At 44.7% G+C, this 24,794-nt stretch overlaps 1 protein-coding gene across 1 annotated transcript; it reads right to left on the minus strand.

Moving 5' to 3' along the window:
* Positions 1-2,744: 2,744 nt before the first annotated feature.
* On the minus strand, positions 2,745-23,390 carry LOC115470727 (zinc finger protein 850-like). The gene is made up of 4 exons (XM_030204621.1): positions 23,357-23,390; positions 5,901-7,526; positions 2,829-5,816; positions 2,745-2,749 (listed from the first exon to the last, which is right to left on the minus strand). Exons 1-4 carry the CDS (start codon positions 23,388-23,390, stop codon positions 2,745-2,747), a joined length of 4,653 nt encoding a protein of 1,550 aa, XP_030060481.1.
* Between the last annotated feature and the right edge of the window lie 1,404 nt (positions 23,391-24,794).

A 24,794-nucleotide genomic window follows, 5' to 3' on the forward strand; every position in this document is an offset into this window, starting at 1 on the left:
AGCTGTGCACACGTTGGGGGAAAAGCTCTCCTCTGCGTTGCTACCGCGATTGAATAATCTTGGAAACAAACGATCTTTTGATTATCATATTTCAGACCAGCTCCACTGCGCACAGCTTGCATAATTGCGGTTTTATGGGCAAAATTGAGCAGCCTGCATATCACTACTCTGGGTCGGCTTCCGCTTTGTCTCATTGGGCCCAAGCGGTGTGCTCCTTCAATTATCAACGGCCCTATACCCGCTGGAAGTTTCAGTTCTTTTCCTAGCCAGTTCTCCAGGAAGGGACGAAGTTCATGGTCGCCCAATTCTTCTGCTAGCCCCACTAAGCGTAGGTTATTACGCCGTGACCTATTTTCAAGGTCTTCGAGTTTTTCTGCCTGCGTTTCCAGCGTTTTAAGCAGTTTAGCATACCTCTGCTCCATTGCGGTGACTTGGTCTTCCAGGGCCCCTGTTCTTTGCTGGAATCCCGCCATATCCTGGCTAAGCTGTGTCATGTTGTTTTTTAATCCTTCCAATTTGGAATCCAGCCCCTGTAATTTCCTGTCCAGGATTCCTTCCAATGCCGCAGTCACTTCCCCCACGATTTCGGCTGCCCATACAGAGCTTACCGCCGATCCCGCCGGGCTCGCTGGGGCCGCCATCTTGTCCTCGCCGACTTTGCTTCGCTCTTTGTCTTTTCGGAGCGTTTTACCCGCCATCGCCAGCCCTGTCACCGGGGTGCAACCAGCTCACCGCAGGGGAAACTCTGCCAGTCAAGATTTAGTAAGGTTTCTTTCTTTGGGAGGTTTTGAGCGCTGAGGAATGCGAGGGTGAGCACGGAGCAGTTCTTCTAGCGACCGCTCCCGTGCATCACGTCACGTGACTCCTACACACTCAGTACGTTTAAAGGGTTTCATTCCTCTGTGTATTCTCCAGTGTTTTTGTTCCCTTTTCAGTGAAACTTTTAAAACATTCAAAACATGTAAATTGCTCCACTGTTGTGTGGATTCTTTTGTGTAGTATCATGTATTTTTTCAACCTGAAGATTTTCCCACACTCAGTGCATATAAATGGTTTTACTCCTGAATGGATTTTCTGGAGCATGGTGATTTTTTTCTTGTCAGTAAAGCTTTTATCACACTCCGCACATATAAATGACTTCACACCAGTGTGGATTCTCTGGTGTATTGTGAGGTTTACCTTCTGACTGAAACTTTTATTACACTCAGTGCAGTGAAAGGGTTTCATTTTCTCTGGTGTATTTAGAGGTTGCCCTTCTGACTGAAGCTTTTATTACACTCAGAACAGTTAAAGGGTTTCATTCTGTGTGGACTCTCTGGTGGTTTGTGAGGGTTGACTTCTCACTGAATCTTTTATTACACTCAAAACAGTTAAAGGGTTTCATTCCTGTGTGGACACTCTGGTGTCGTATGAGGGTTGACTTCTGACTGAAGCATTTATTACACTTAGTGCAGTGAAAGGGTTTCATTTTCTCTGGTGTATTTAGAGGTTGCCCTTCTGACTGAAGCTTTCATTACACTCAGAACAGTTAAAGGGTTTCATTCTGTGTGGACTCTCTGGTGGTTTGTGAGGGTTGACTTCTCACTGAATCTTTTATTACACTCAGAACAGTTAAAGGGTTTCATTCCTGTGTGGACACTCTGGTGTCGTATGAGGGTTGACTTCTGACTGAAGCATTTATTACACTTAGTGCAGTGAAAGGGTTTCATTTTCTCTGGTGTATTTAGAGGTTGCCCTTCTGACTGAAGCTTTCATTACACTCAGAACAGTTAAAGGGTTTCATTCTGTGTGGACTCTCTGGTGGTTTGTGAGGGTTGACTTCTCACTGAATCTTTTATTACACTCAGAACAGTTAAAGGGTTTCATTCCTGTGTGGACACTCTGGTGTCGTATGAGGTTTGACTTCTGACTGAAGCATTTATTACACTTAGTGCAGTGAAAGGGTTTCATTCCTGTGTGGATTCTCTGGTGTATTGTGAGGTACACCTTTTGACTGAATCTTTTATTACACTCAGTGCAGTGGAAGGGTTTCATTCCTGTGTGGATTCTCTGGTGTATTGTGAGGTATGCCTTCTGACTGAAGTTTTTATTACACGCAGTGCAGTGAAATGGTTTCAATCCTGTGTGGATTCTCTGGTGTATATTGAGGTTTCCCTTCTCAGTGAAACTTTTACCACAGTCAGCATATATGAATGGCTTCACACCCAAGTGGATTCTCTGGTGCATTGTTAAATTTGACTTCCGCTTGAAGCTTTTATTACACTCAGTACAACTGAAGGGCTTAATTCCTGTGTGGATTCTCTGGTGTGTTTTGAGGTTTTCCTGCTGACTGAAGCTTTTATTACACTCAGTGCAGTGAAAGGGTTTCAGTCCTGTGTGGATTCTCTGGTGTTTTGTGAGGTGTGACTTCACATTGAATCTTTTATTACACTCAGAACAGTTAAAGGGTTTCACTCCTGTGTGGACACGCTGGTGTCGTATGAGGGTTGACTTCTGACTGAAGCATTTATTACACTCAGTGCAGTGAAAGGGTTTCATTCCTGTGTGGACTCTCTGGTGTTTTGTGAGGGTTGACTTCTGACTGAAGCTTTTATTACACTCAGTGCAGTGAAAGGGTTTCATTCCTGTGTGGGTTCTCTGGTGTATTATGAGGGCTGCCTTCCGCTTGAATGTTTTATTACACTCAGTGCAGTGAAAGGGTTTCAGTCCTGTGTGGATTCTCTGGTGTGTTTTGAGGTTTTCCTTCAGACTGAAGCTTTTATTACACTCAGTGCAGTGAAAGGGTTTCATTCCTGTGTGGACTCTCTGGTGTTTTGTGAGGGTTGACTTCTGACTGAAGCTTTTATTACACTCAGTGCAGTGAAAGGGTTTCATTCCTGTGTGGACACTCTGGTGTCGTATGAGGTTTGACTTCTGACTGAAGCATTTATTACACTTAGTGCAGTGAAAGGGTTTCATTCCTGTGTGGATTCTCTGGTGTATTGTGAGGTACACCTTTTGACTGAATCTTTTATTACACTCAGTGCAGTGGAAGGGTTTCATTCCTGTGTGGATTCTCTGGTGTATTGTGAGGTATGCCTTCTGACTGAAGTTTTTATTACACGCAGTGCAGTGAAATGGTTTCAATCCTGTGTGGATTCTCTGGTGTATATTGAGGTTTCCCTTCTCAGTGAAACTTTTACCACAATCAGCACATAAGAATGGCTTCACACCCAAGTGGATTCGCTGGTGTTTTGTGAGGCTTGCCTTCCGACTGAATCTTTTATTACGCTCAGAACAGTTAAAGGGTTTCATTCCTGTGTGGACACTCTGGTGTCGTATGAGGGTTGACTTGTGACTGAAGCATTTATTACACTCAGTGCAGTGAAAGGGTTTCATTCCTGTGTGGACTCTCTGGTGATTTGTGAGGGTTGACTTCTGACTGAAGCTTTTATTACACTCAGTGCAGTGAAAGGGTTTCAGTCCTTTGTGGATTCTCTGGTGGAATATGAGGCTTGACTTCTGCCTGAAGCTTTTATTACACTCAGTGCAGTGAAAGGGTTTCAGTCCTGTGTGGCTTCTCTGGTGTATTGTGAGTTGTACCTTCTGACAGAAGCTCTCATTACACTCAGTGCAGTGAAAGGGTTTCATTCCTGTGTGGACACTCTGGTGTCGTATGAGGGTTGACTTGTGACTGAAGCATTTATTACACTCCGTGCAGTGAAAGGGTTTCATTCCTGTGTGGATTCTCTGGTGTGTTTTGAGGTTTTCCTTCCGACTGAAGCTTTTATTACACTCAGTGCAGTGAAAGGGTTTCATTCCTGTGTGGACTCTCTGGTGTTTTGTGAGGGTTGACTTCTGACTGAAGCTTTTATTACACTCAGTGCAGTGAAAGGGTTTCATTCCTGTGTGGGTTCTCTGGTGTATTATGAGGGCTGCCTTCCGCTTGAATGTTTTATTACACTCAGTGCAGTGAAAGGGTTTCAGTCCTGTGTGGATTCTCTGGTGTGTTTTGAGGTTTTCCTTCAGACTGAAGCTTTTATTACACTCAGTGCAGTGAAAGGGTTTCATTCCTGTGTGGACTCTCTGGTGTTTTGTGAGGGTTGACTTCTGACTGAAGCTTTTATTACACTCAGTGCAGTGAAAGGGTTTCATTCCTGTGTGGACACTCTGGTGTCGTATGAGGTTTGACTTCTGACTGAAGCATTTATTACACTTAGTGCAGTGAAAGGGTTTCATTCCTGTGTGGATTCTCTGGTGTATTGTGAGGTACACCTTTTGACTGAATCTTTTATTACACTCAGTGCAGTGAAAGGGTTTCATTCCTGTGTGGATTCTCTGGTGTATTGTGAGTTCCACCTTTTGACTGAATCTTTTATTACACTCAGTGCAGTGGAAGGGTTTCATTCCTGTGTGGATTCTCTGGTGTATTGTGAGGTATGCCTTCTGACTGAAGTTTTTATTACACGCAGTGCAGTGAAATGGTTTCAATCCTGTGTGGATTCTCTGGTGTATATTGAGGTTTCCCTTCTCAGTGAAACTTTTACCACAATCAGCACATAAGAATGGCTTCACACCCAAGTGGATTCTCTGGTGTTTTGTGAGGCTTGCCTTCCGACTGAATCTTTTATTACGCTCAGAACAGTTAAAGGGTTTCATTCCTGTGTGGACACTCTGGTGTCGTATGAGGGTTGACTTGTGACTGAAGCATTTATTACACTCAGTGCAGTGAAAGGGTTTCATTCCTGTGTGGACTCTCTGGTGATTTGTGAGGGTTGACTTCTGACTGAAGCTTTTATTACACTCAGTGCAGTGAAAGGGTTTCAGTCCTTTGTGGATTCTCTGGTGGAATATGAGGCTTGACTTCTGCCTGAAGCTTTTATTACACTCAGTGCAGTGAAAGGGTTTCAGTCCTGTGTGGCTTCTCTGGTGTATTGTGAGTTGTACCTTCTGACAGAAGCTCTCATTACACTCAGTGCAGTGAAAGGGTTTCATTCCTGTGTGGACACTCTGGTGTCGTATGAGGGTTGACTTGTGACTGAAGCATTTATTACACTCCGTGCAGTGAAAGGGTTTCATTCCTGTGTGGATTCTCTGGTGTGTTTTGAGGTTTTCCTTCCGACTGAAGCTTTTATTACACTCAGTGCAGTGAAAGGGTTTCATTCCTGTGTGGACTCTCTGGTGTTTTGTGAGGGTTGACTTCTGACTGAAGCTTTTATTACACTCAGTGCAGTGAAAGGGTTTCATTCCTGTGTGGGTTCTCTGGTGTATTATGAGGGCTGCCTTCCGCTTGAATGTTTTATTACACTCAGTGCAGTGAAAGGGTTTCAGTCCTGTGTGGATTCTCTGGTGTGTTTTGAGGTTTTCCTTCAGACTGAAGCTTTTATTACACTCAGTGCAGTGAAAGGGTTTCATTCCTGTGTGGACTCTCTGGTGTTTTGTGAGGGTTGACTTCTGACTGAAGCTTTTATTACACTCAGTGCAGTGAAAGGGTTTCATTCCTGTGTGGACACTCTGGTGTCGTATGAGGTTTGACTTCTGACTGAAGCATTTATTACACTTAGTGCAGTGAAAGGGTTTCATTCCTGTGTGGATTCTCTGGTGTATTGTGAGGTACACCTTTTGACTGAATCTTTTATTACACTCAGTGCAGTGAAAGGGTTTCATTCCTGTGTGGATTCTCTGGTGTATTGTGAGTTCCACCTTTTGACTGAATCTTTTATTACACTCAGTGCAGTGGAAGGGTTTCATTCCTGTGTGGATTCTCTGGTGTATTGTGAGGTATGCCTTCTGACTGAAGTTTTTATTACACGCAGTGCAGTGAAATGGTTTCAATCCTGTGTGGATTCTCTGGTGTATATTGAGGTTTCCCTTCTCAGTGAAACTTTTACCACAATCAGCACATAAGAATGGCTTCACACCCAAGTGGATTCTCTGGTGTTTTGTGAGGCTTGCCTTCCGACTGAATCTTTTATTACGCTCAGAACAGTTAAAGGGTTTCATTCCTGTGTGGACACTCTGGTGTCGTATGAGGGTTGACTTGTGACTGAAGCATTTATTACACTCAGTGCAGTGAAAGGGTTTCATTCCTGTGTGGACTCTCTGGTGATTTGTGAGGGTTGACTTCTGACTGAAGCATTTATTACACTCAGTGCAGTGAAAGGGTTTCAGTCCTGTGTGGATTCTCTGGTGTGTTGTGAGGTTTTCCTTCCGACTGAAGCTTTTATTACACTCAGTGCAGTGAAAGGGTTTCAGTCCTGTGTGGATTCTCTGGTGTGTTGTGAGGTTTTCCTTCCGACTGAAACTTTCATTACACTCAGTGCAGTGAAAGGGTTTCATTCCTGTGTGGACTCTCTGGTGTCGTATGAGGTTTGACTTCTGACTGAATCTTTTATTACACTCAGTGCAGTGAAAGGGTTTCAGTCCTGTGTGGATTTGCCAGAGCCTTCGGAGTGTTTCCTTCTCAGTAAAGCTTCTACCACTAGTGGAACAGGTAAATGATTTCACTCCCATGTGGATTATCTGGTGTTGTCTGAGGTATGCCTTCTGACTGAAGCTTTTATTACACTTAGAACATTTAAATGGCTTCACGCCTATGTGGATTCTCTGGTGTGTCATGAGGACTGGCATCTGACTAAAGCTATTAGACTCAGTACAGTTAAATGGTTTCACTCCTGTGTTGATTCTCTTGTGCATTGTGAGGTTTGTTTTCCAACAAGCGTTTGTACCACCATCAGCACAAGTATACAATCTCTTGTTTTTCTGGTCTTTCAAGAAGTTTGCCTTCCTGCAAAAGACTTTTTCAGTTTTAGTAGAAGCGATCAATTTCTCACCAGTTTGCACTTTATTATAATCTGTGAAAGCATCTTCATGACTGAAACTTTTCATACATTCAGTACTGGAAACTAGTGTCTCTCCTATGTAGAATTTTGCATTTCTGATTAAGTTTTCTTCTTGATTGAAGCTTTTGTCACAACCAGGATATGAAGCTAGTCTCTCATTAGTGTTGTTTTTCTGGTATTTTGTAATATTTTCTCTATTGGGAAAGCTTTTCCCATATTCTGTACTTGTATACACTCTAGTTTTATGAATAATTTCATGTTGCACTAGCTCTTTCTTCCTACTAAAACCTTTTCCACACTCAGAAGATGTAGAATATGTTTCTTTTATGCATGTTTTCTGTTGTCCTTGTGGTTCTCTCTTTTGACAGACGTTTTTCCCATAGTTCGTACATGTAGATGGTCTCTCTTCATTATCGGATCTAGGATGCGATTTCAGAATGAAATGATCGCTGAGGAATATCTCACATACATCACATAAACATCTTTGATCTCTCATCTGTATGATATTACTGGTACTGTGTTCACACGGAGCTGAGCCTTCTGGTGAATGTTTTTGTTTATTTCCATTTTTTCCCTTTTTTCCCCAGTCAGAACAGGAAGGAGTCTCCTCTTTCTCTCTTTCTGATAACATCTTTTCCCTTTCAGGTTTCTCACTGAGCTTCCAGTCATGTGTCTTTGTATTACTGCTTCTGGAATCATCTTTTTCTATAAATAAATAAATATATAAGAGCATTGCAGATTATTGTAGGAGAACAGTATAGTAATACAATAACCCTTCGTAAATCTGCCCCCCCCCCCCCACAATCAAGTTGATATTTCTTTTTTGTAATATCTTTGTTAGAATCACCCAATGGTAGGAACAATAATATCTGTAAGAAGAGATATAACATTATAGTGTGGTAATTTTTCAAGTTTCATCCCCCCACACACATTCACTGCAAGAGATCAGACTGCACATGTTGTTTCTTCACGGCAGTTTGATCCGCAAATGATAGAGCAAAACCTTACCACCCTCCACCCCTTCCTAAAGTCCATACTTCAAGTTATAGGTTCTGCAAGTAGCTACGAGCATGATGTGGCAACAATCCCACCCTGAGGACCAAATTTGTTGAAAAGACTTCCAGGCTCCAGGAGGCCACTGACTAGTGTCCAGTCTTCATTAGATCGACAAGTTCATTCCTCCAAGCAGCCTGTCTCCAACACATCAAAATATTCTTTCTGGATTAAAAAATAAGCCTTATGCAGCAGACAATTAGGGCTCGATCACAGACCCAAGGAAACAAAATTTCAAGAACTGAATGTCTGCCCAGAGAGGCAGGCGTCTACCCAGTATTACTAAAAGATGCATCTGCACCCGCATTGTGAGGAATATGAGGGTGAGAGAGAGAATGAAGGCACATGGAGGAACAAGGAGGCTCGAGAGGGAGGGAGACTGGGTAGAGAAAGGAAGGCGACTTTTCCCCTGGGGGATTGGAGAAAAGGAAAAGACTACAATTCCCAGCAGCCTCTGAGTAGGTCCCATGGTAGAAACAGGGACTTCTATCCACAACAGCCCCCAGAGGAGGTCAGGAAAAGGGCAAGAGAAGGGAGTTGGAAAAACCTGTCCCAGAGAGCCAGGATGAGGGAAGGAGTTCTCAAGCAAATGGAGAGCAGCTGAGCAATGGGTGGAGGGAGGAACCTATGGACTGGCAAGGGGAAGAACTATTTATGGAGTGGAGGAGTAGCCTAGTGGTTAGTGCTGTGGACTTTGATTCTGGGGAACTGAGTTCAATTCCTACTGTAGCTCCTTGTGACTTTGGGCAAGTCACTCAACCCTCCATTGCCCCTGGTACAAAATAAGTACCTGAATATATGTAAACCGCTTTGAATGGAGTTGCAAAAACCTCAGAAAGGCGGTATATCAAGTCCCATTTCCCTTTATTTATTTATATTTTGGTCACACCTTTTTCAGTAGTATCTCAAGGTGAGTTACATTCAGATACACTGGATATTTCTCTGTCCCAGGAGGGCTCACAATCTAAGTTTGTACCTGAGGCAATGGAGGGTTAAGTGACTTGCCCAAGATCACAAGGAGCAGCAGTGATATTTGAACTGGCCACCTCTGGATTGCAAGACTGGTGCTCTAACCACTAGGCCACTCCTCCACTATAGCAACATTCCATGTAAAATCTCAGATAGTAGCAACAGAATCTCAAATAATTTATTTGGATTTTGCTCACACTTTTTTCAGTAGTAGCTCAAGGTGAGTTACATTCAGGTACTGGATATTTCTCTATCCCAGGAGGGCTCACAATCTAACAGGAGCAAGAGGAGCCAATGGAGATGGCTGCTCTGACTAAACTGGAAGGAAAAGAGGTGAAACAGGAGAGGGCTACTACTACTAATGACATTTGTATAGCGCTACCAGGCGTACGCAGCGCTGAACACGAGACACACAGAGACAGTCCCTGCTCAAAGAGCTTACAATCTAGGTAAAACAGACAGACAAGACATTTACGGGCAAGGGAATTACTGGTAAAGAGGAACAGGGGAGAGAAGGAGGGCAAATGAGTAGGGTTAGGAGACAAAGGCAGTAGTGAAAAGGTGGGTTTTCAGCCCCCACTCACCAGAATGGCCACTGTCTTGATCTTATCCTCTTCTCAAACTGCTCACTCTCCAGTTTCTGTGCCTCAACTCTTCCCCTCTTTGACCATAATCTGTTAACTTTCACACTTAAACACCTCCTCCCCAGTCCCATCCAATCTTAACCAATACATTTAGGAATCTTCAGGCTATGGACCTTTCTACTCTGTCCTCCGGTGTTTCAAATCTCTTCTCTACCACTATGTTATCCAAGTCTGTCAATGAGGCTGTCTCCTCTGCTCTGGATACTCTCGCTCCTCCCATTCCCCGTTCTGTAAAACGTACCAAACCCTAGCCTTGGCTGACCTCTAGAATCCGCTATCTTCGTTCCTGTGCCTGCTCTGCCGAACGTCTTTGGCTGAAATCCCATGCCCATGCTGACTTCATACATTTCAAATTCTTGCTGACCTCCTTCCAGTCTGCTCTTTTACTTGCCAAACAGGACTATTACATCCAGTTGACAAATTCTCTTGGCTCAAACCCTCAACGTCTCTTTGCCACACTGAACTCTCTCGCTTCACCTCCAACTCTCCCTTCACTTTCTCCCCAGACTCTGGCTGAGTACTTTCATGATAAGGTTCACAAGATTAAACTTGAATTCTCAACCAGGTCACCTCCTCCTCTCCTTCCCTTAGTCCACTCTCTCAACCCTCTTACCCATGCCTCCTTATCTTCCTTTTCCGAAATCACTGAAGAAGAAACTACACATCTTCTTTCCTCCTCAAAACTAACTACCTGTTCCTCGGATCCTATTTCCACCCATCTACTTAACACTATCTCTCCTACTGTCATCCCTTTTATCTGTCATATCCTCAATCTGTCACTTTCCACTGCAACTGTCCCTGATGCCTTCAAACATGCCGTGGTCACCCCACTCATTAAAAAACCTTCATTGGACCCTACCTGTCCTTCCAACTATCGCCCCATCTCCCTCCTCCCTCCTCCCTTTCCTATCCAAGATACTAGAACGTGCTATCTACCGTCGCTGCCTTGACTTTCTTTCATCTCAAGCTATTCTTGATCCACTTCAATCTGGCTTTCGCCCCCTTCATTCAACTGAAACAGCGCTTGCTAAAGTCTCCAATTATCTGTTCCTGGCCAGATTCAAAGGTCTGTATTCTATTCTCATCCTTCTCGATCTGCTGCTTTTGACACTGTTGATCACAGCCTACTCCTTGATACGCTGTTCTGACTTGGATTTCAGGGCTCTGTTCTTTCCTGGTTTTCTTCTTATCTCTCCTAGCGTACCAGTGTAGTGGATCCTCCTTTACTTCTATCCCATTGTCAGTTGATGTACCTCAGGGATCCATCCTAGGACCTCTCCTTTTCTCCATCTATACTTCCTCCCTTGGTGCTCTGATCTCTTCCCACGGTTTTCATTATCACCTTTACACTGATGACTCCCAGATCTACGTCTCCACACCAGAAATCTCAGCAGAAATCCAGTCCAAGGTATCTGCCTGCCTCTCTGACATTGCTACCTGGATGTCTCACCGCCACCTGAAGCTCAATATGTCCAAAATTGAGCTCCTTATCTTCCCACCTAAACCAACCTCTCCCCTTCCCCCTTTCTCTATTTCTGTCGACAACACACTCATTCTTCCTGTCTCATCTACTCGTAACCTTGAGGTTATCTTTGACTTCTCCCTCTCCTTCTCTGCACATATTCAACAGATTGCTAAAACTTGTCGTTTCTTCCTTTATAATATCACCAAAATTTGCCCTTTCCTTTCTGAACACGCTATCAGAACCCTCGTCCACACTCTCATCACCTCTCGCTTAGATTACTGCAACTTGCTTCTCACAGGTCTTCCACTCAGCCATCTCTCTCCTCTTCAATCAATCTGTTCAAAATTCTGCTGCATGACTAATATTTCACCAAAGTCGTTATGCCCATATCAGCCCTCTCCTGAAGTCACTTCACTGGCTCCCTATCTGTTTCCGTATAAAATTCAAGCTCCTCTTATTGACTTATAAGTGCATTCACTCTGCAGCCCCTCACTACCTCTCCACCCTCATCTCTCCCTACACTCCCTCCTATGAACTCTGTTCACTAGGCAAATCTCTCCTAATTGCACCCTTCTCCTCCATAGCTAACTCCAGACTCCGTTCCTTTTGTCTCGCCGCACCTTATGCCTGGAATGGGCTTCCTGAGCCGTTACGACTAGCTCCATCCCTGGCCGCCTACAAATCCCGGCTAAAGGCCTACCTGTTTGATGCTGCTTTTGACTCCTAACTTGTCACTTGCTCTTAACCTTTATCTTGTCCTCCTTTCTTCAATAGTCCCTTTCCCTATGTGTCCTTCTGTCTGTCTTACCCTTATTGGTCCTGTCTGTCTGTCCTGATTTAGATTGTAAGCTCTTTTGAGCAGGGACTGTCTTTTCTTCATGTTCATTTGTGAAGCGCTGCGTACGACTAGTAGCGCTATAGAAATGATTTATAGTACTACTACTAGTAGTACTTATGATGTCAAGCTTTCTATTTTTTTTTATAACATCTGAGACTTGTGTCTATTGTTTATCAGTAGATTTTGCCTTTGAATGCAACAGAATCTATGCGGGATGTAAAGAACAACTCACAAAGAAACTCCAAACCATCCAAAATACAGCAGCCAGACTGATATTTGGTAGAACACGATTCGCAACAAAACCCTCCGAGAAAAACTGCATTGGCTCCCAATCAAAGAACGTATTACCTTCAACATCTGCACCCTGGTCCACAAAATTATCTACAGCGAAGTCCCAGGATACATGACAGAGATAGGTTTTAAAACAAACACATTCCACACCCTGCCCCTCAACCCACCCACCCCAAGACTGACACTTCCCAAATACATTTCCTAACTATTCTACTTATTGCAACTTAACTCCACCCAAATTACAACTGCCTCTGGTGGCCTATGTATGGCTGAGGAGTAAAGTTAATCTTGCACAGTATTAACCCCATCATAGCATGCCTGTTCATTCCCATTCCAACAAACAGGATGGCTTTTATTCTCTGTAATAATTGTGGTGTTTCAGTTTCAAGGCCAATTATCTGGAGACTTAAGGCTTGTCCTGTCTGTCATCAACTTGCTAGTTTAAAACAGGAGCTCAGTAAGGTAAAACAGGAATTAGATGCACTTAAAGCAGCTTCTAAGACTACACAAAACCATGCAGCACAGAATCAAGCCAAATTCACACCACTGCCTCCAAGGATAAAACCACCTAGGAATAGATGGTTCACAGTAGGCTCAGGCAGACTTCGCTATGTGCACCAGAGGCATCCGCCCTCACAAGTGTTGCCCCTACAGAATTCTTTTGCTCCATTACAGCATGGTGATGATCCTGAAAATAGAACTGAGGCAGAAGAGAAAGAAATGAAGTTGGAACAAAAGGATATGAAGGTACCCAAAGAGAAAACACAACCCCAAATCACAAATGTTGAAGCACATACCAGGAAATGTACATGGAAAGCGATGGCCACAAATGCTCGCAGTCTAAGCAATAAAGTTCATGACCTTCAAGCCCTGATGTTGGAGGCAGACTTAGGCATTGTTGCAATCACGGAGACGTGGCTATGCAAACATACCAGGCTATAATCTGTTTAGGAAGGATAGAGAGAGTCGTAAAGGTGGAGGAGTAGCTCTATATGTGAGAAATGATATCACGGCGACCGAAATGACAGGGACCTGGGGAAAGGAAGAAGCGATATGGATCACCTTAAAAAGAGAGGATAGAACCTCTATACACGTGGGTGTTGTCTACAGACCTCCGAAACAATTGGAGGAATTAGATAAAGACCTGATCGCAGATATTCAAAAGTTGGGAAACAAGAGAGAGGTGCTGTTGCTGGGAGATTTCAATCTGCCGGATGTAGATTGGAAGGTTCCGTCTGCGGAATCGGAAAGAAGTAGAGAGATTGTGGATGCTTTACAAAGCGGTTTGCTCAGACAAATGGTGACGGAACCCACGAGGGAGGGAGCGACACTGGATCTGGTGCTCACAAATGGGGATAGTGTGTCAAATATCCGAGTGGGTGCCCACCTGGGCAGCAGTGACCATCAAACGGTTTGGTTTGATATTACAGCTAAAGTGGAGAGCGGCCACTCAAAACTCAAAGTTCTGGATTTCAAGCGTGCTGACTTTAGTAAAATGGGGGAATACCTGAGGAAGGAGATGATGGGCTGGGAGGAAATACGAGAAGTGGAAGGACAGTGGTCCAGGCTGATATAAATAGGGCCACGAACCTTTATGTAAGGAAAGTAAATACAAGCAAGAGAAAAAGGAAACCGATATGGTTCTCCAAGCAAGTGGCTGAGAAAATAAAGGCTAAAGAGTTGGCATTCCAGAAATACACAAAAACTCAAGAAAAGGAACACAAGGAGGAATACCGGATGAAACTGAAAGAAGCCAAGAGAGAGATACGTCTGGTGAAAGCGCAAGAACAAATGGGTAGAAAGGTTTGGAGGGGTGACAAAAATTTCTTCAGCTATATAAGTGAAAGGAGAATGACTAAAAAGGGAATTGTGAGACTAAAAGATACTGCGAACCGCTATGTGGATAATGATGAAGAAAAAGCAAATTTGCTAAATAGATACTTTTGTTCTGTTTTCACAGAAGAAAATCCTGGAGAAGGACCGCGATGGACTGCAAAAAGTACAAATGAGATTGAAGTGGATAGAGCACCGTTCACGGAAGAGAGTGTGTATGAACAGCTTGAAAAGCTAAAGGTGGACAAAGCCATGGGACCGGATGGGATCCACCCCAGGATATTGAGGGAGCTCAGAGAGGTTCTGGCGGGTCCAATTAAAGATTTGTTTAATATATCCTTGCAGACGGGAGAGGTTCCGAGGGACTGGAGAACAGCGGAGGTGGTCCCTCTTCACAAAAGTGGTGATAGGGAAGAAGCTGGAAACTATAGGCCGGTAAGCCTCACTTCGATTATTGGAAAAGTAATGGAAGCGATGCTGAAGGAAAGGATAGTGAATTTCCTGGAAGCCAATAAGTTGCAAGATCCAAGACAACATGGTTTTACCAAAGGGAAATCGTGCCAAACGAATCTCATTGAGTTCTTTGATTGGGTGACAGGAGAATTGAATTTATGGACGTAATCTACTTAGATTTCAGCAAAGCTTTTGACACAGTTCCCCACAGGAGGCTCTTAAATAAACTGGATGGGCTGAAGATAGGACCCGAAGTGGTGAACTGGATTAGGAACTGGTTGATGGACAGAAGCCAGAGGGTGGTGGTGAATGGAATTCGCTCGTTGAGGGAAAGGTGAGTAGTGGTGTGCCTCAAGGATGGGTGCTGGGACCGATTCTGTTCAATATATTTGTGAGCGACATTGCCAAAGGGTTAGAAGGGAAGGGGGAAAGGGAAATGGGACTTGATATACCACCTTTCTGTGGTATTTTGCAACTACATTCAAAGCGGTTTACATATATACAGGTACTTATTTTGTACCTGGGGCAATGGAGGGTTAAGTGACTTGCCCACAGTCACAAGGAGCTGCAGTGGGATTCGAACCCAGTTCCCCAGGATCAAAGTCCGCTGCACTAACCACTAGGCTACTCCTCCACAGGTAAAGTTTGCCTATTTGCGGATGATACTAAGATCTGAGGAAGCTAGAAGAATGGTCTAAGGTTTGGCAATTAAAATTCAATGCAAAGAAATGCAAAGTGATGCACTTAGGGAATAGAAATCCTCAGGAGACGTATGTGTTAGGCGGGGAGAATCTGATAGGTACGGACGGGGAGAGGGATCTTGGGGTGATAGTATCTGAGGATCTGAAGGCGACGAAACAGTGTGACAAGGCGGTGGCCGTAGCTAGAAGGTTGTTAGGCTGTATAGAGAGAGGTGTGACCAGCAGAAGAAAGGAGGTGTTGATGCCCCTGTATAAGTCGTTGGTGAGGCCCCACCTAGAGTAGGATGTAAAAAGAATTGAAGCGGTGCAAAGAAAAGCTACAAGAATGGCAAGGGATTTGTGTTACAAGACGTATGAGCAGAGACTTGATGACCTGAACATGTATACTCTGGAAGAAAGGAGAAACAGGGGTGATATGATACAGACGTTCAAATATTTGAAAAGTATTAATCCACAAATGAACCTTTTCCGGAGGTGCGAAGGCGATAGAACGAGAGGACATGAAATGAGATTGAAAGGGGGCAGACTCAAGAAAAATGTCAGGAAGTATTTTTTCACGGAGAGAGTAGTGGATGCTTGGAATGCCCTCCCGCGGGAGGTGGTAGAAATGAAAATGGTAACGGAATTCAAACATGCGTGGGATAAGCATAAAGGAATCCTGTGCCGAAGGAATGGATCCCTAGGAGCTTAGTCAAGATCGGGAGGCGGGGCTGGTGGTTGGGAGGCGGGGATAGTGCTGGGCAGACTTATATGGTCTGTGCCAGAGCCGGTGGTGGGAAGCGGGACTGGTGGTTGGGAGACGGGGATAGTGCTGGGCAGACTTATACGGTCTGTGCCAGAGCCGGTGGTTGGGAGGCGGGGCTGGTGGTTGAGAGGCGAGGATAGTGCTGGGCAGACTTATACGGTCTGTGCCAGAGCCGGTGGTTGGGAGGCAGGGCTGGTGGTTGGGAGGCGGGGATAGTGCTGGGCAGACTTATACGGTCTGTGCCCTGAAGAGCACAGGTACAAATCAAAGTAGGGTATACACAAAAAGCAGCAAATATGAGTTATCTTGTTGGGCAGACTGGATGGACCGTGCAGGTCTTTTTCTGCCGTCATCTACTATGTTACTATGAAACGAGGGGGACCCCTAAGAGGTTTTGATGCATAGAATGAAGAGCCCATAAGTGGAAGCAGGAAATCAGATAGCAGGAAAGGAAAAGTAATTCACTCGAGTGATGAATGCCATGTACTAAGATCAGAATTTTATGGATGAAATGCAATTCAACAGGCAGCCGGTGTTCTGCCTTTAGGAGTCACATAATGTCATCATATTTAGGACCCCCAGTAATCAGCTTAACAGCTTTATTTTGAATGAGCAGAAGGTGTTTGAATTCTCTTTGACAAAGTCCCTTGAACAGAGCATTGCAGTAGTCTAGGCAACAGAGTTCAATGACGTGCACAAGGATATGAAGGGTTTTGGCTCTAGGAGACTGAATTGAACAAATCTGGCACAGGCAAAACAACAAAAAAAAAACATTTTGTAACAAATCAGGGAACATGTGGGCGGAAATTCAAATCGGAATCTATAAATACTCCCACAATTCTTGTGGTGTCAACTATCTTAATCTGTGGTCCTGAGAGGGTGACAGTTTCTAAAGATCTACTATAATAAAACTCACCCTCAACGTTCTGAAGACAACGTTCTGAAGTCACTCAGTCACTCCCTGAAGGGTTCATGGATTCATGGTGGTGAAGCCACAACACTGACCATGTCTCTCTGCCCCGCCCTCGCATGACGGACCAATCAGAAAAAACACCCTCAACATTCTGAAACACAAAGGACCATCACAACACCGTTCCCAGGCAACACTAGGCAACGTAAGACGGACCAATCAGAGGAAACTACGTGACAATAAGGGAGGAGCATTCCCCAGCAGAATGGCTCATTATCTGTGCAGCACGGAGAGCACAGAACCACCGCTGGAACAAGAGAAGAATATTCCTGCTGTGGGTATGTGCAAAAATTTACATTTCACCAACAGAAAGACCCCCCTCCACAAACCTCCTTGACAGATAAAACCACACACACACAATACAATAGAAACACACCCTCAAAGCCACACACCAATCCAACCCACTTTGCCAGCACAGCACATCCCCCAACCCCCAAGCAAAAAACAAAACAAAAAAAGACACACATCAACAACCTGCACACACACCGCACACTCACACACACACACAATAACTCTGTGACACATACACACACACACAAAAAACCACATGCTAGCGCCCGTTTCATTGGTTTCAGAAACGGGCCTTTTTTACTAGTATCTAATATAATAAAGCTCAAGCTCACCTCCAGTTCTGAAGCTCACTGAAGCTCACAGGGAAACAGTGAAGCCCTGTAGTGTTGTAACCTGTCAGCACCATTCACTCTCACTCATACACCCGCTCTCAGCCACGCCCCTTCCGGACATAATTCGCGAGGCCAACGTTCTAATGAAGCCACTCCAGCTCCATCGACTTCCGTGAAGGGTTCGTGGCGTTCGTGGTGGTGAAGCCTCTCGACTGAGCATCTGTCCATCTCAGTCAGTCACGCCCTCACGCTCTCCCGACGCTGGCGTCCTCCGCCCTCCGCAAAACAGCTGATGACCGACGCTGCCGTCCTGCACTCTCCCGACCCTACCGTACATACACCTGCCAACACTGCCACCCTCCACAAAACAAACCAACGGAACGCCGGATGACCAGGAGGTAAAAGTGCTCCATGCTAGCAGGCCGGGGGACGAGTCGCGAATAACGCCAATCAAGTGCCACGGAGGGGTGCAGGACCACTACGAGGTGGGGAGAGAGGCAGAGGGGGGAGGCCCCTTGGCAGCCAGGCAAGCACTACGAGGTGGGCAGAGAGGCAGAGGAGGGGAGGGCCCCTTGGCAGCCACGCAGGCAGGCATAGAGGGAAACATCAGTGGTAGCAGGCAGGCAATGCTGCAGGAGGAGTAGGAGGTGGGGAGACAGGCATAGGGATGGAAGCCCCTTGGCAGGCAGGCTGCCAGGCACTGCCACGCACTCTCATTCCCCCACACACTCACCCACTCTCTCTCTCTCACAAACACACTGTCTCTCACAAACACACTGGCACACACTAACTCTCTCTGTCTGTCACAAACACACACTTGCATCTGGCAGGCAGAGAAGAGGGAGGGAAGGGGGCCACCTTGGGGGAGCGGGCACCCTAGCACACACTCTCATTCCCACATACTCACTCTCTCTCTCTCTCACAAACACACACACTTGCTACCACCTGTTTCATCACACACACTCTCTCTCACACACTAACATTGACACACTCTTTCTCTCTCTCTCATTCTCTCTGTGACACACACACTCCATCTCTTGCACACACTCTGAGGAAAACCTTGCTAGCGCCCGTTTCATTTCTCACAGAAACAGGCCTTTTTTACTAGTGTTCTTTATATTACAAGAGAATAACACTGCCTTAGTCTTATTAAGATTAATTTGCCTTCTATCAACTTGCAACCACTTGGAGATGGTCTTCAGTTTAGATTCTAGTATTGTAAGATCCTGAGCCTGGCTAGGATCTAAGATGGCCAAAATCTGAATATCATCCACACAAAGGAGTTAACTTCAATCTTTGTATGACAGTTGCTAATGGGGCTAGGAATATGTTAAAAAGAGTCAGAGATCAAAGAGAGACTTGAGGTACACCGCATGGAAATATCTCCCTGCCATGAGACTGGATAAATGCGATCACAGACGGCAGAGAGACTGAGAGACAACAAGAAGACAGACTGGTCACTGTCCAAGGTAACCTAAATGATATTCAGCACACCGATAAGGTCAATTTTAATATTATATCATCTATTAAAGGCAGTCTGCTTGGGATGAAGGACATGGGTATGGTCAATAAAGGTAGTAAGAAAGTCCACAAAGGGTTCTAGGTCAGTTCCCACCTGGAAAGTTCCTACCGGACATGGGTATAGTCAATAAAGGTGGTACGATGGTTCAGGACAACATGTCCTACTATCTTAGAAAGGAATGGAAGGTTCATGATTAGACAATGTCTCCAGTAAGGCGTAGGTGTTAAGCACATCTACATGAACAACAGTGGCAGCCCTACCATTAGGCCAACTGAGGATGGGACCTCAGGTGGCACTTTTTATGGAGCGATATTGCTCCTTTCCACCCCCTACACCGGCTGCAGTCTGGTTTCTCCCTCAACTCCCTTCCCTCAGTTTACCAGCTTCTTCTCTGTACTGCGGCTGCCTCTCTGGTGCTGGGAAAGAGATCACGGAGAGAAGGCTCCTTGGATGATCTGTTCTTGAGGAAGGAACGACGGTTCATTTTGGTACCCTCTCTCCAGGAGGACTTAACATGGATACATAAGAGTATTTATTTATTTATTTTATTGCATTTGTATCCCCCATTTTCCCACCTATTTGCGGGCTCAGTGTGGCTTACAATACATTGTGAATGATGGAAATACAATGTGTTACAGTACGATTATGGGTTACAATATGAGGAGTTATGGGAAGACAAAGTCAAGTCAAAACATCATTTGGAGCGTAGAAACAATGGAATGTTACAATGGGGAAAAGATAGGGTGATAGAACAATAGCACGAAAACCTTATAGTATAACAATTTTATATGTGGGTGGAGTATTAATTGTGGAGAAAATACGGGGTAAGAGAATTCAGAAGAGGGTGTATTGATGCATTTCTGTTAGTGTGTGTGGACTTCATGTGTTTTGATCCTTGCAGTAAATTTTCTCAAAGAGAAAAGTCTTCAATTGTTTGCGGAAGTCGGTTAATTCGTAGATCGTTTTCAGGTTGCGTGGTAGTGTGTTCCAGAGTTGCGTGCTCATATAAGAGAAGGTTGATGCGTGCAGTACTTTATATTTTATGCCTTTGCAGTTAGGGAAGTGGAGATTGAGGAAAGTTCGGGATGATCTTTTAGCATTTCTGGGTGGCAGGTCTATTAAATCAGACATGTATGCCGGGGCTTCACCGTGGATGATTTTGTGGACTAAGGTGCATACTTTAAAGGTGATACATTCCTTGAGTGGGAGCCAGTGCAGTTTCTCACGTAAGGGTTTTGCACTTTCTTATTTTGGTTTTCCGAAGATGAGTCTGGCCGCTGTATTCTGTGCTGTTTGAAGTTTCCTCAGTATTTGTTCTTTGCAACCTGCGTATAATGAGTTACAATAGTCCAGATGACTGAGTACGAGTGATTGCACTAGGCTGCGGAAGACGGATCTCGGAAAGAATGGTCTTATTCTTTTCAGTTTCCACATGGAGTAGAACATCTTTTTGGTTGTGTTGTTTGCGTGAGTCTCAAGTGTTAGGTGGCGGTCGATAGTGACTCCAAGGATTTTTAAAGTTTTAAAGCCATACTGGGTCAGATCACACTTTTCTAGTTTTTATGCCAACACCGCTGTGGTTGTAACGTAGCTTTTATGGCATTTTTTAACCTTTACTTTTAATTTCTGTCTTTTAATTTTTATTTTTCACAATTCACTTACCCGGCGATAATCGGCAACTCACGCACATGAGACCTTACCACTAACTCAATGGGTGGCAGTAAGGTCTCACACCGAAAATGGATGTGCGCTGGTTTTAATTTTGCTACGGCACACAAAAAAAGTCTTTTTTCCAGGTGCACTGAGCAAATGGACCTGTGCGTGTCCAAAACACGTGCCTACACCTGCGCCTTAGTAAAAGGGCCCCTTGGTTTGCATGTTATCTTATTATTAATATTATTTATCATAAATTTGTTCTTTACTTATGAGTTATTTTTACCTAGAAATATGCAGTGGATTTTCTCAAATATATCTTAACAATGGCTTGTGGACATTTCTTTTAGCAAATAATCCAAACCCTTTTTAAACCCTGCTAAGCTAAATGCTTTTACCACACTCTACTACTACTATTTAGCATTTCTATAGCGCTACAAGGCGTACACAGCGCTGCACAAACATAGAAGAAAGACAGTCCCTGCTCAAAGAGCTTACAATCTAATAGACAAAAAATAAAGTAAGCAAATCAAATCAATTAATGTGTACGGGAAGGAAGAGAGGAGGGTAGATAGAGGCGAGTGGTTACAAGTGGTTACGAGTCAAAAGCAATGTTAAAGAGGTGGGCTTTCAGTCTAGTAGTAGATTTAAAGGTGGCCAAGGATAAGACTATTCCAGGCATAGGGTGCAGCGAGACAGAAGGCGCGAAGTCTGGAGTTGGCAGTAGTGGAGAAGGGAACAGATAAGAAGGATTTATCCATGGAGCAGAGTGCACGGGAAGGGGTGTAGGGAAGGACGAGTGTGGAGAGATACTGGGGAGCAGCAGAGTGAGTACATTTATAGGTTAGTAGAAAAAGTATGAACAGGATGCGAAAATGGATAGGGAGCCAGTGAAGCGACTTGAGGAGAGGGGTAGTATGAGTAAAGCAACCCTGGCGGAAGATGAGACGGGCAGCAGAGTTTTGAACCGACTGGAGAGGGGAGAGGTGACTAAGTGGGAGGCCAGCAAGAAGCAGATTGCAGTAGTCTAAACGAGAGGTGACAAGGGTGTGGATGAGGGTTTTGGTAGAGCGCTCGGAAAGAAAGGGGCGGATTTTACGGATGTTGTACAGAAAGAAACGACAATCTGCTGGATATGAGCAGAGAAGGAGAGAGAAGAGTCAAAGATGACCCCAAGGTATCGAGCTGAGGAGACGGGGAGAATGAGAGAGCCATCAACAGAAATAGAAAACGGGGGGGAGCGGGGAGGTGGGTTTGGGGGGAAAAATGAGAAGCTCGGTTTTGGTCATATTTAATTTCAGGTGGCATTGAGACATCCAGACAGCAATGTCAGACAAGCACACTGAAACTTTGGTTTGGATGCAAGGTGAGATATCAGGGGTAGAAAGGTAGATTTGGGAGTCATCAGCATAGAGATGGTAGGAAAAGCCATGGGATGAGATTAATGAACCAAGGGAAGAAGTGTAGATAGAAAGGAGGAGGGGACCAAGAACAGAACCCTGAGGTACGCCGACAGGCAGAGGAATAGAAGTAGATCCACCAGAGTGAACACTAAAGGTGCGGAGGGAGAGGTAGGAAGAGAACCAGGAAAGGACAGAGCCCTGGAATCCAAGTGAGGACAGGGTATCGAGAAGTATGCTGTGATCGACAGTGTCAAAAGCAGCGGAAAGATCAAGAAGAATGAGGATGGAATATTGACCTCTGGATTTAGCCAGTAATAGGTCATTGGAGACTTTAGTAAGCGCAGTTTCGGTTGAGTGGAGAGGGCAAAAACCAGATTGTAGTGGGTCAAGAATAGCATGTGAGGAGAGAAAATCAAGGCAGCGGCGGTGAACAGCACGCTCAAGTAATTTGGAGAGAAAAGGAAGGAGGGAGATGGGTCGGTAATTAGAGGGACAAGTAGGGTCGAGTGAAGGCTTCTGGTAACAAATTCCAAAGTTTAATTACACTTTCAGTGAAGGAGTGTGGTAGCCGTGTCAGTCCACTCTTAAGGTTATCAATAGAAATCAAACAAAATAAAACATGGAAAAGAAAATAAGATGATACCTTTTTTATCCTCCGATCTGAGGAAGAAGGGCAACCTTCGAAAGCTAATCAAGAAATGTATTAAGTTATGTCCAATAAAAAAGGTATCATCTTATTTTCTTTTCCATGTTTTATTTTGTTTGATTTCTATTGATAACCTCCAGTTTGTTATAAATTTATTACTTTGGGCTCCTTTTACTAAGCTGTGAGAATGGATTTCGCATTTTTTTAATGATCAGCTCTCAATAAATAAGACACCCATAGGAATATAATAGGTGTCTTAGCATTCCATATACTATATTTTTATAGATTATTTACACTATTGAAGCTTATCCTGTGAATATCTTTGTGGCTGAATCAAAAAAGTTGCTTCCTGTATATAAGAACATCATATGGTATCTGTTTACTGTTTATTTTTTATAACTGATTTGGATGTTTTTACAATATAATTTCTATTTTCTGTACTAATAATTTTAATCCTTTAGTTATATGTATAGACCCCTGAAGCAGGCACTTTGGGTCCTTCCGTAAGCTTCCCTTCCTTCAGCCTAAGGTTTCGCCTCTCAGTTCCATCCATGGTTCAGTTTGTGTTGCTGATTCCCTCTTGCATGCTTGCATTGTATATGGAATGGGTCATCTCGCCATCACTCATTATCAGTCACATCGGCTTCCTGTAGTGAGACTCACCCACTGCCAGTCACTCCTTAATCTGCCTGAGAAGGTATTTTAAGAATAATGGGAAACCCTTACCTAGAGACATCAGGGTGTCATAATTCTCCTTCATCACCTCCATGCAAAGCTCCTTCTGCCCTTCATCTAAATATTCCCACTCCTCCTGGGAGAAAGAGACAGTGATGTCCTCAAACGTCACCCGCATCTGAAACACAAACCAGAAACACAATCAAGGACACAAGGAGGTGCTCAGAATGCATTAGATTTCAGTTCCTGACATGTTACCTCTCCCGTGCCTTTGTTTAGGGGTTGTCACTGTCCACAGTTTTTCTCCGTTTTGTGTAGAATTCCCCCAGCATAAACACCTGTCTCTTCTATGCTCCAGGACTGACTGCACCTAAACTGTCTCCCAGACCAGGCTTGATTCCCCCCACCACCGTTCTCAGTCTCCAACTGGTATGAACTTCTTTCTAATAAGGATGACCCCCCCATTCCGTCAGTTTTCTCTTCCCTCTCAGCTTTATTTCTCTTTTTCCTCATTCCAGCAACCCCACCTCCTCTGCCAGATCTCCATTCCACCCAGCGCACACACATCCCATACCTCTCTGACAATCTGACCCCCCCACCCAGTATAGACAACCAGAGCTCTCTCTCTCATATCTACCCCACTGCATTCATTAGTTCTCTTTTTGAAATCCCTCTTGCCCCAGCACATTTCCACAGCTGTCTCAGAAAATGTCCCTCCCCCACCCCACCAGTTCTCTCAACCTCCCCAGCATCATAGCTGTCCCAACCCCCCCCCCCCCCCACACACACACACACACAATGTCCCCACAGCTCTTTGTGAATCCCGCCAATACATTTCACCAGCTCTCTGTCTCCTTCCCTTGGCACATACATACACCCACCCACACCCACCTCCTTCCCCCTATAGAATCCTCAAAATTCAGCCATGGTACTGCACTCAGATGATTCACCGTGGCACCACCAGCTTTCCCTCCTTCTCCCCCATCCAAACTTTCAGTGTTCACTCTCCTCATGTAGCACCCCCTCCTCAGCCTGAACTCGCTCCTCACTCCCCAAGGTCTCCCTCTGTCTACCCTCAACACGTACCCACCCACCTTCCCGTTACACTGACTAACTTGTCCTGTTCATTACCTCTCATTTCCCTCCTTCCCTGATGCTCTACACAGGTGGAGGAGCAAGAGGAGAAGTCAGAGGGAGAGAGAGAGAGAGAGAGAGGAAGCAGAATGTAAACAGATGTTAGGAAGCAGAAAGTGACAGTCAGAGGGAGAGAGGAAGGCGAATGGAAAGCAGAAAGTGAGAGCCTGGTAAAGCAGGAGGAGCAGCTGCTGTGTGAGGGGAGGAGAATGAGGAAGAAGAGCCTGATGAGCAACAGCAGGGAATGGATTGAGCAGTGCCAGGCTCATTTCTTCTTGTGTGTGTGTGGCATTGCCTGGCACTGCATCCCCTGCTGCCCACCTCCTGCCAGTCTCCTACCTGCTCAGCACAAGCC

The sequence above is a fragment of the Microcaecilia unicolor genome, chromosome 1, assembly GCF_901765095.1.
Source record: "Microcaecilia unicolor chromosome 1, aMicUni1.1, whole genome shotgun sequence".
Classification (NCBI taxonomy): Eukaryota; Metazoa; Chordata; class Amphibia; order Gymnophiona; family Siphonopidae; genus Microcaecilia; species Microcaecilia unicolor.

Coding starts and splice junctions, on each gene's coding strand:
- LOC115470727 (XM_030204621.1), bottom strand. CDS start 23,390: ATGAAGGAGAATTATGACACCCTGATGTCTCTAG. Junction 7,527..23,356: donor TGACACCCTGATGTCTCTAG/GTAAGGGTTTCC, acceptor ATTTATTTATAG/AAAAAGATGATTCCAGAAGC. Junction 5,817..5,900: donor ACACCAGAGAATCCACTTGG/GTGTGAAGCCAT, acceptor GAATCCACACAG/GATTGAAACCATTTCACTGC.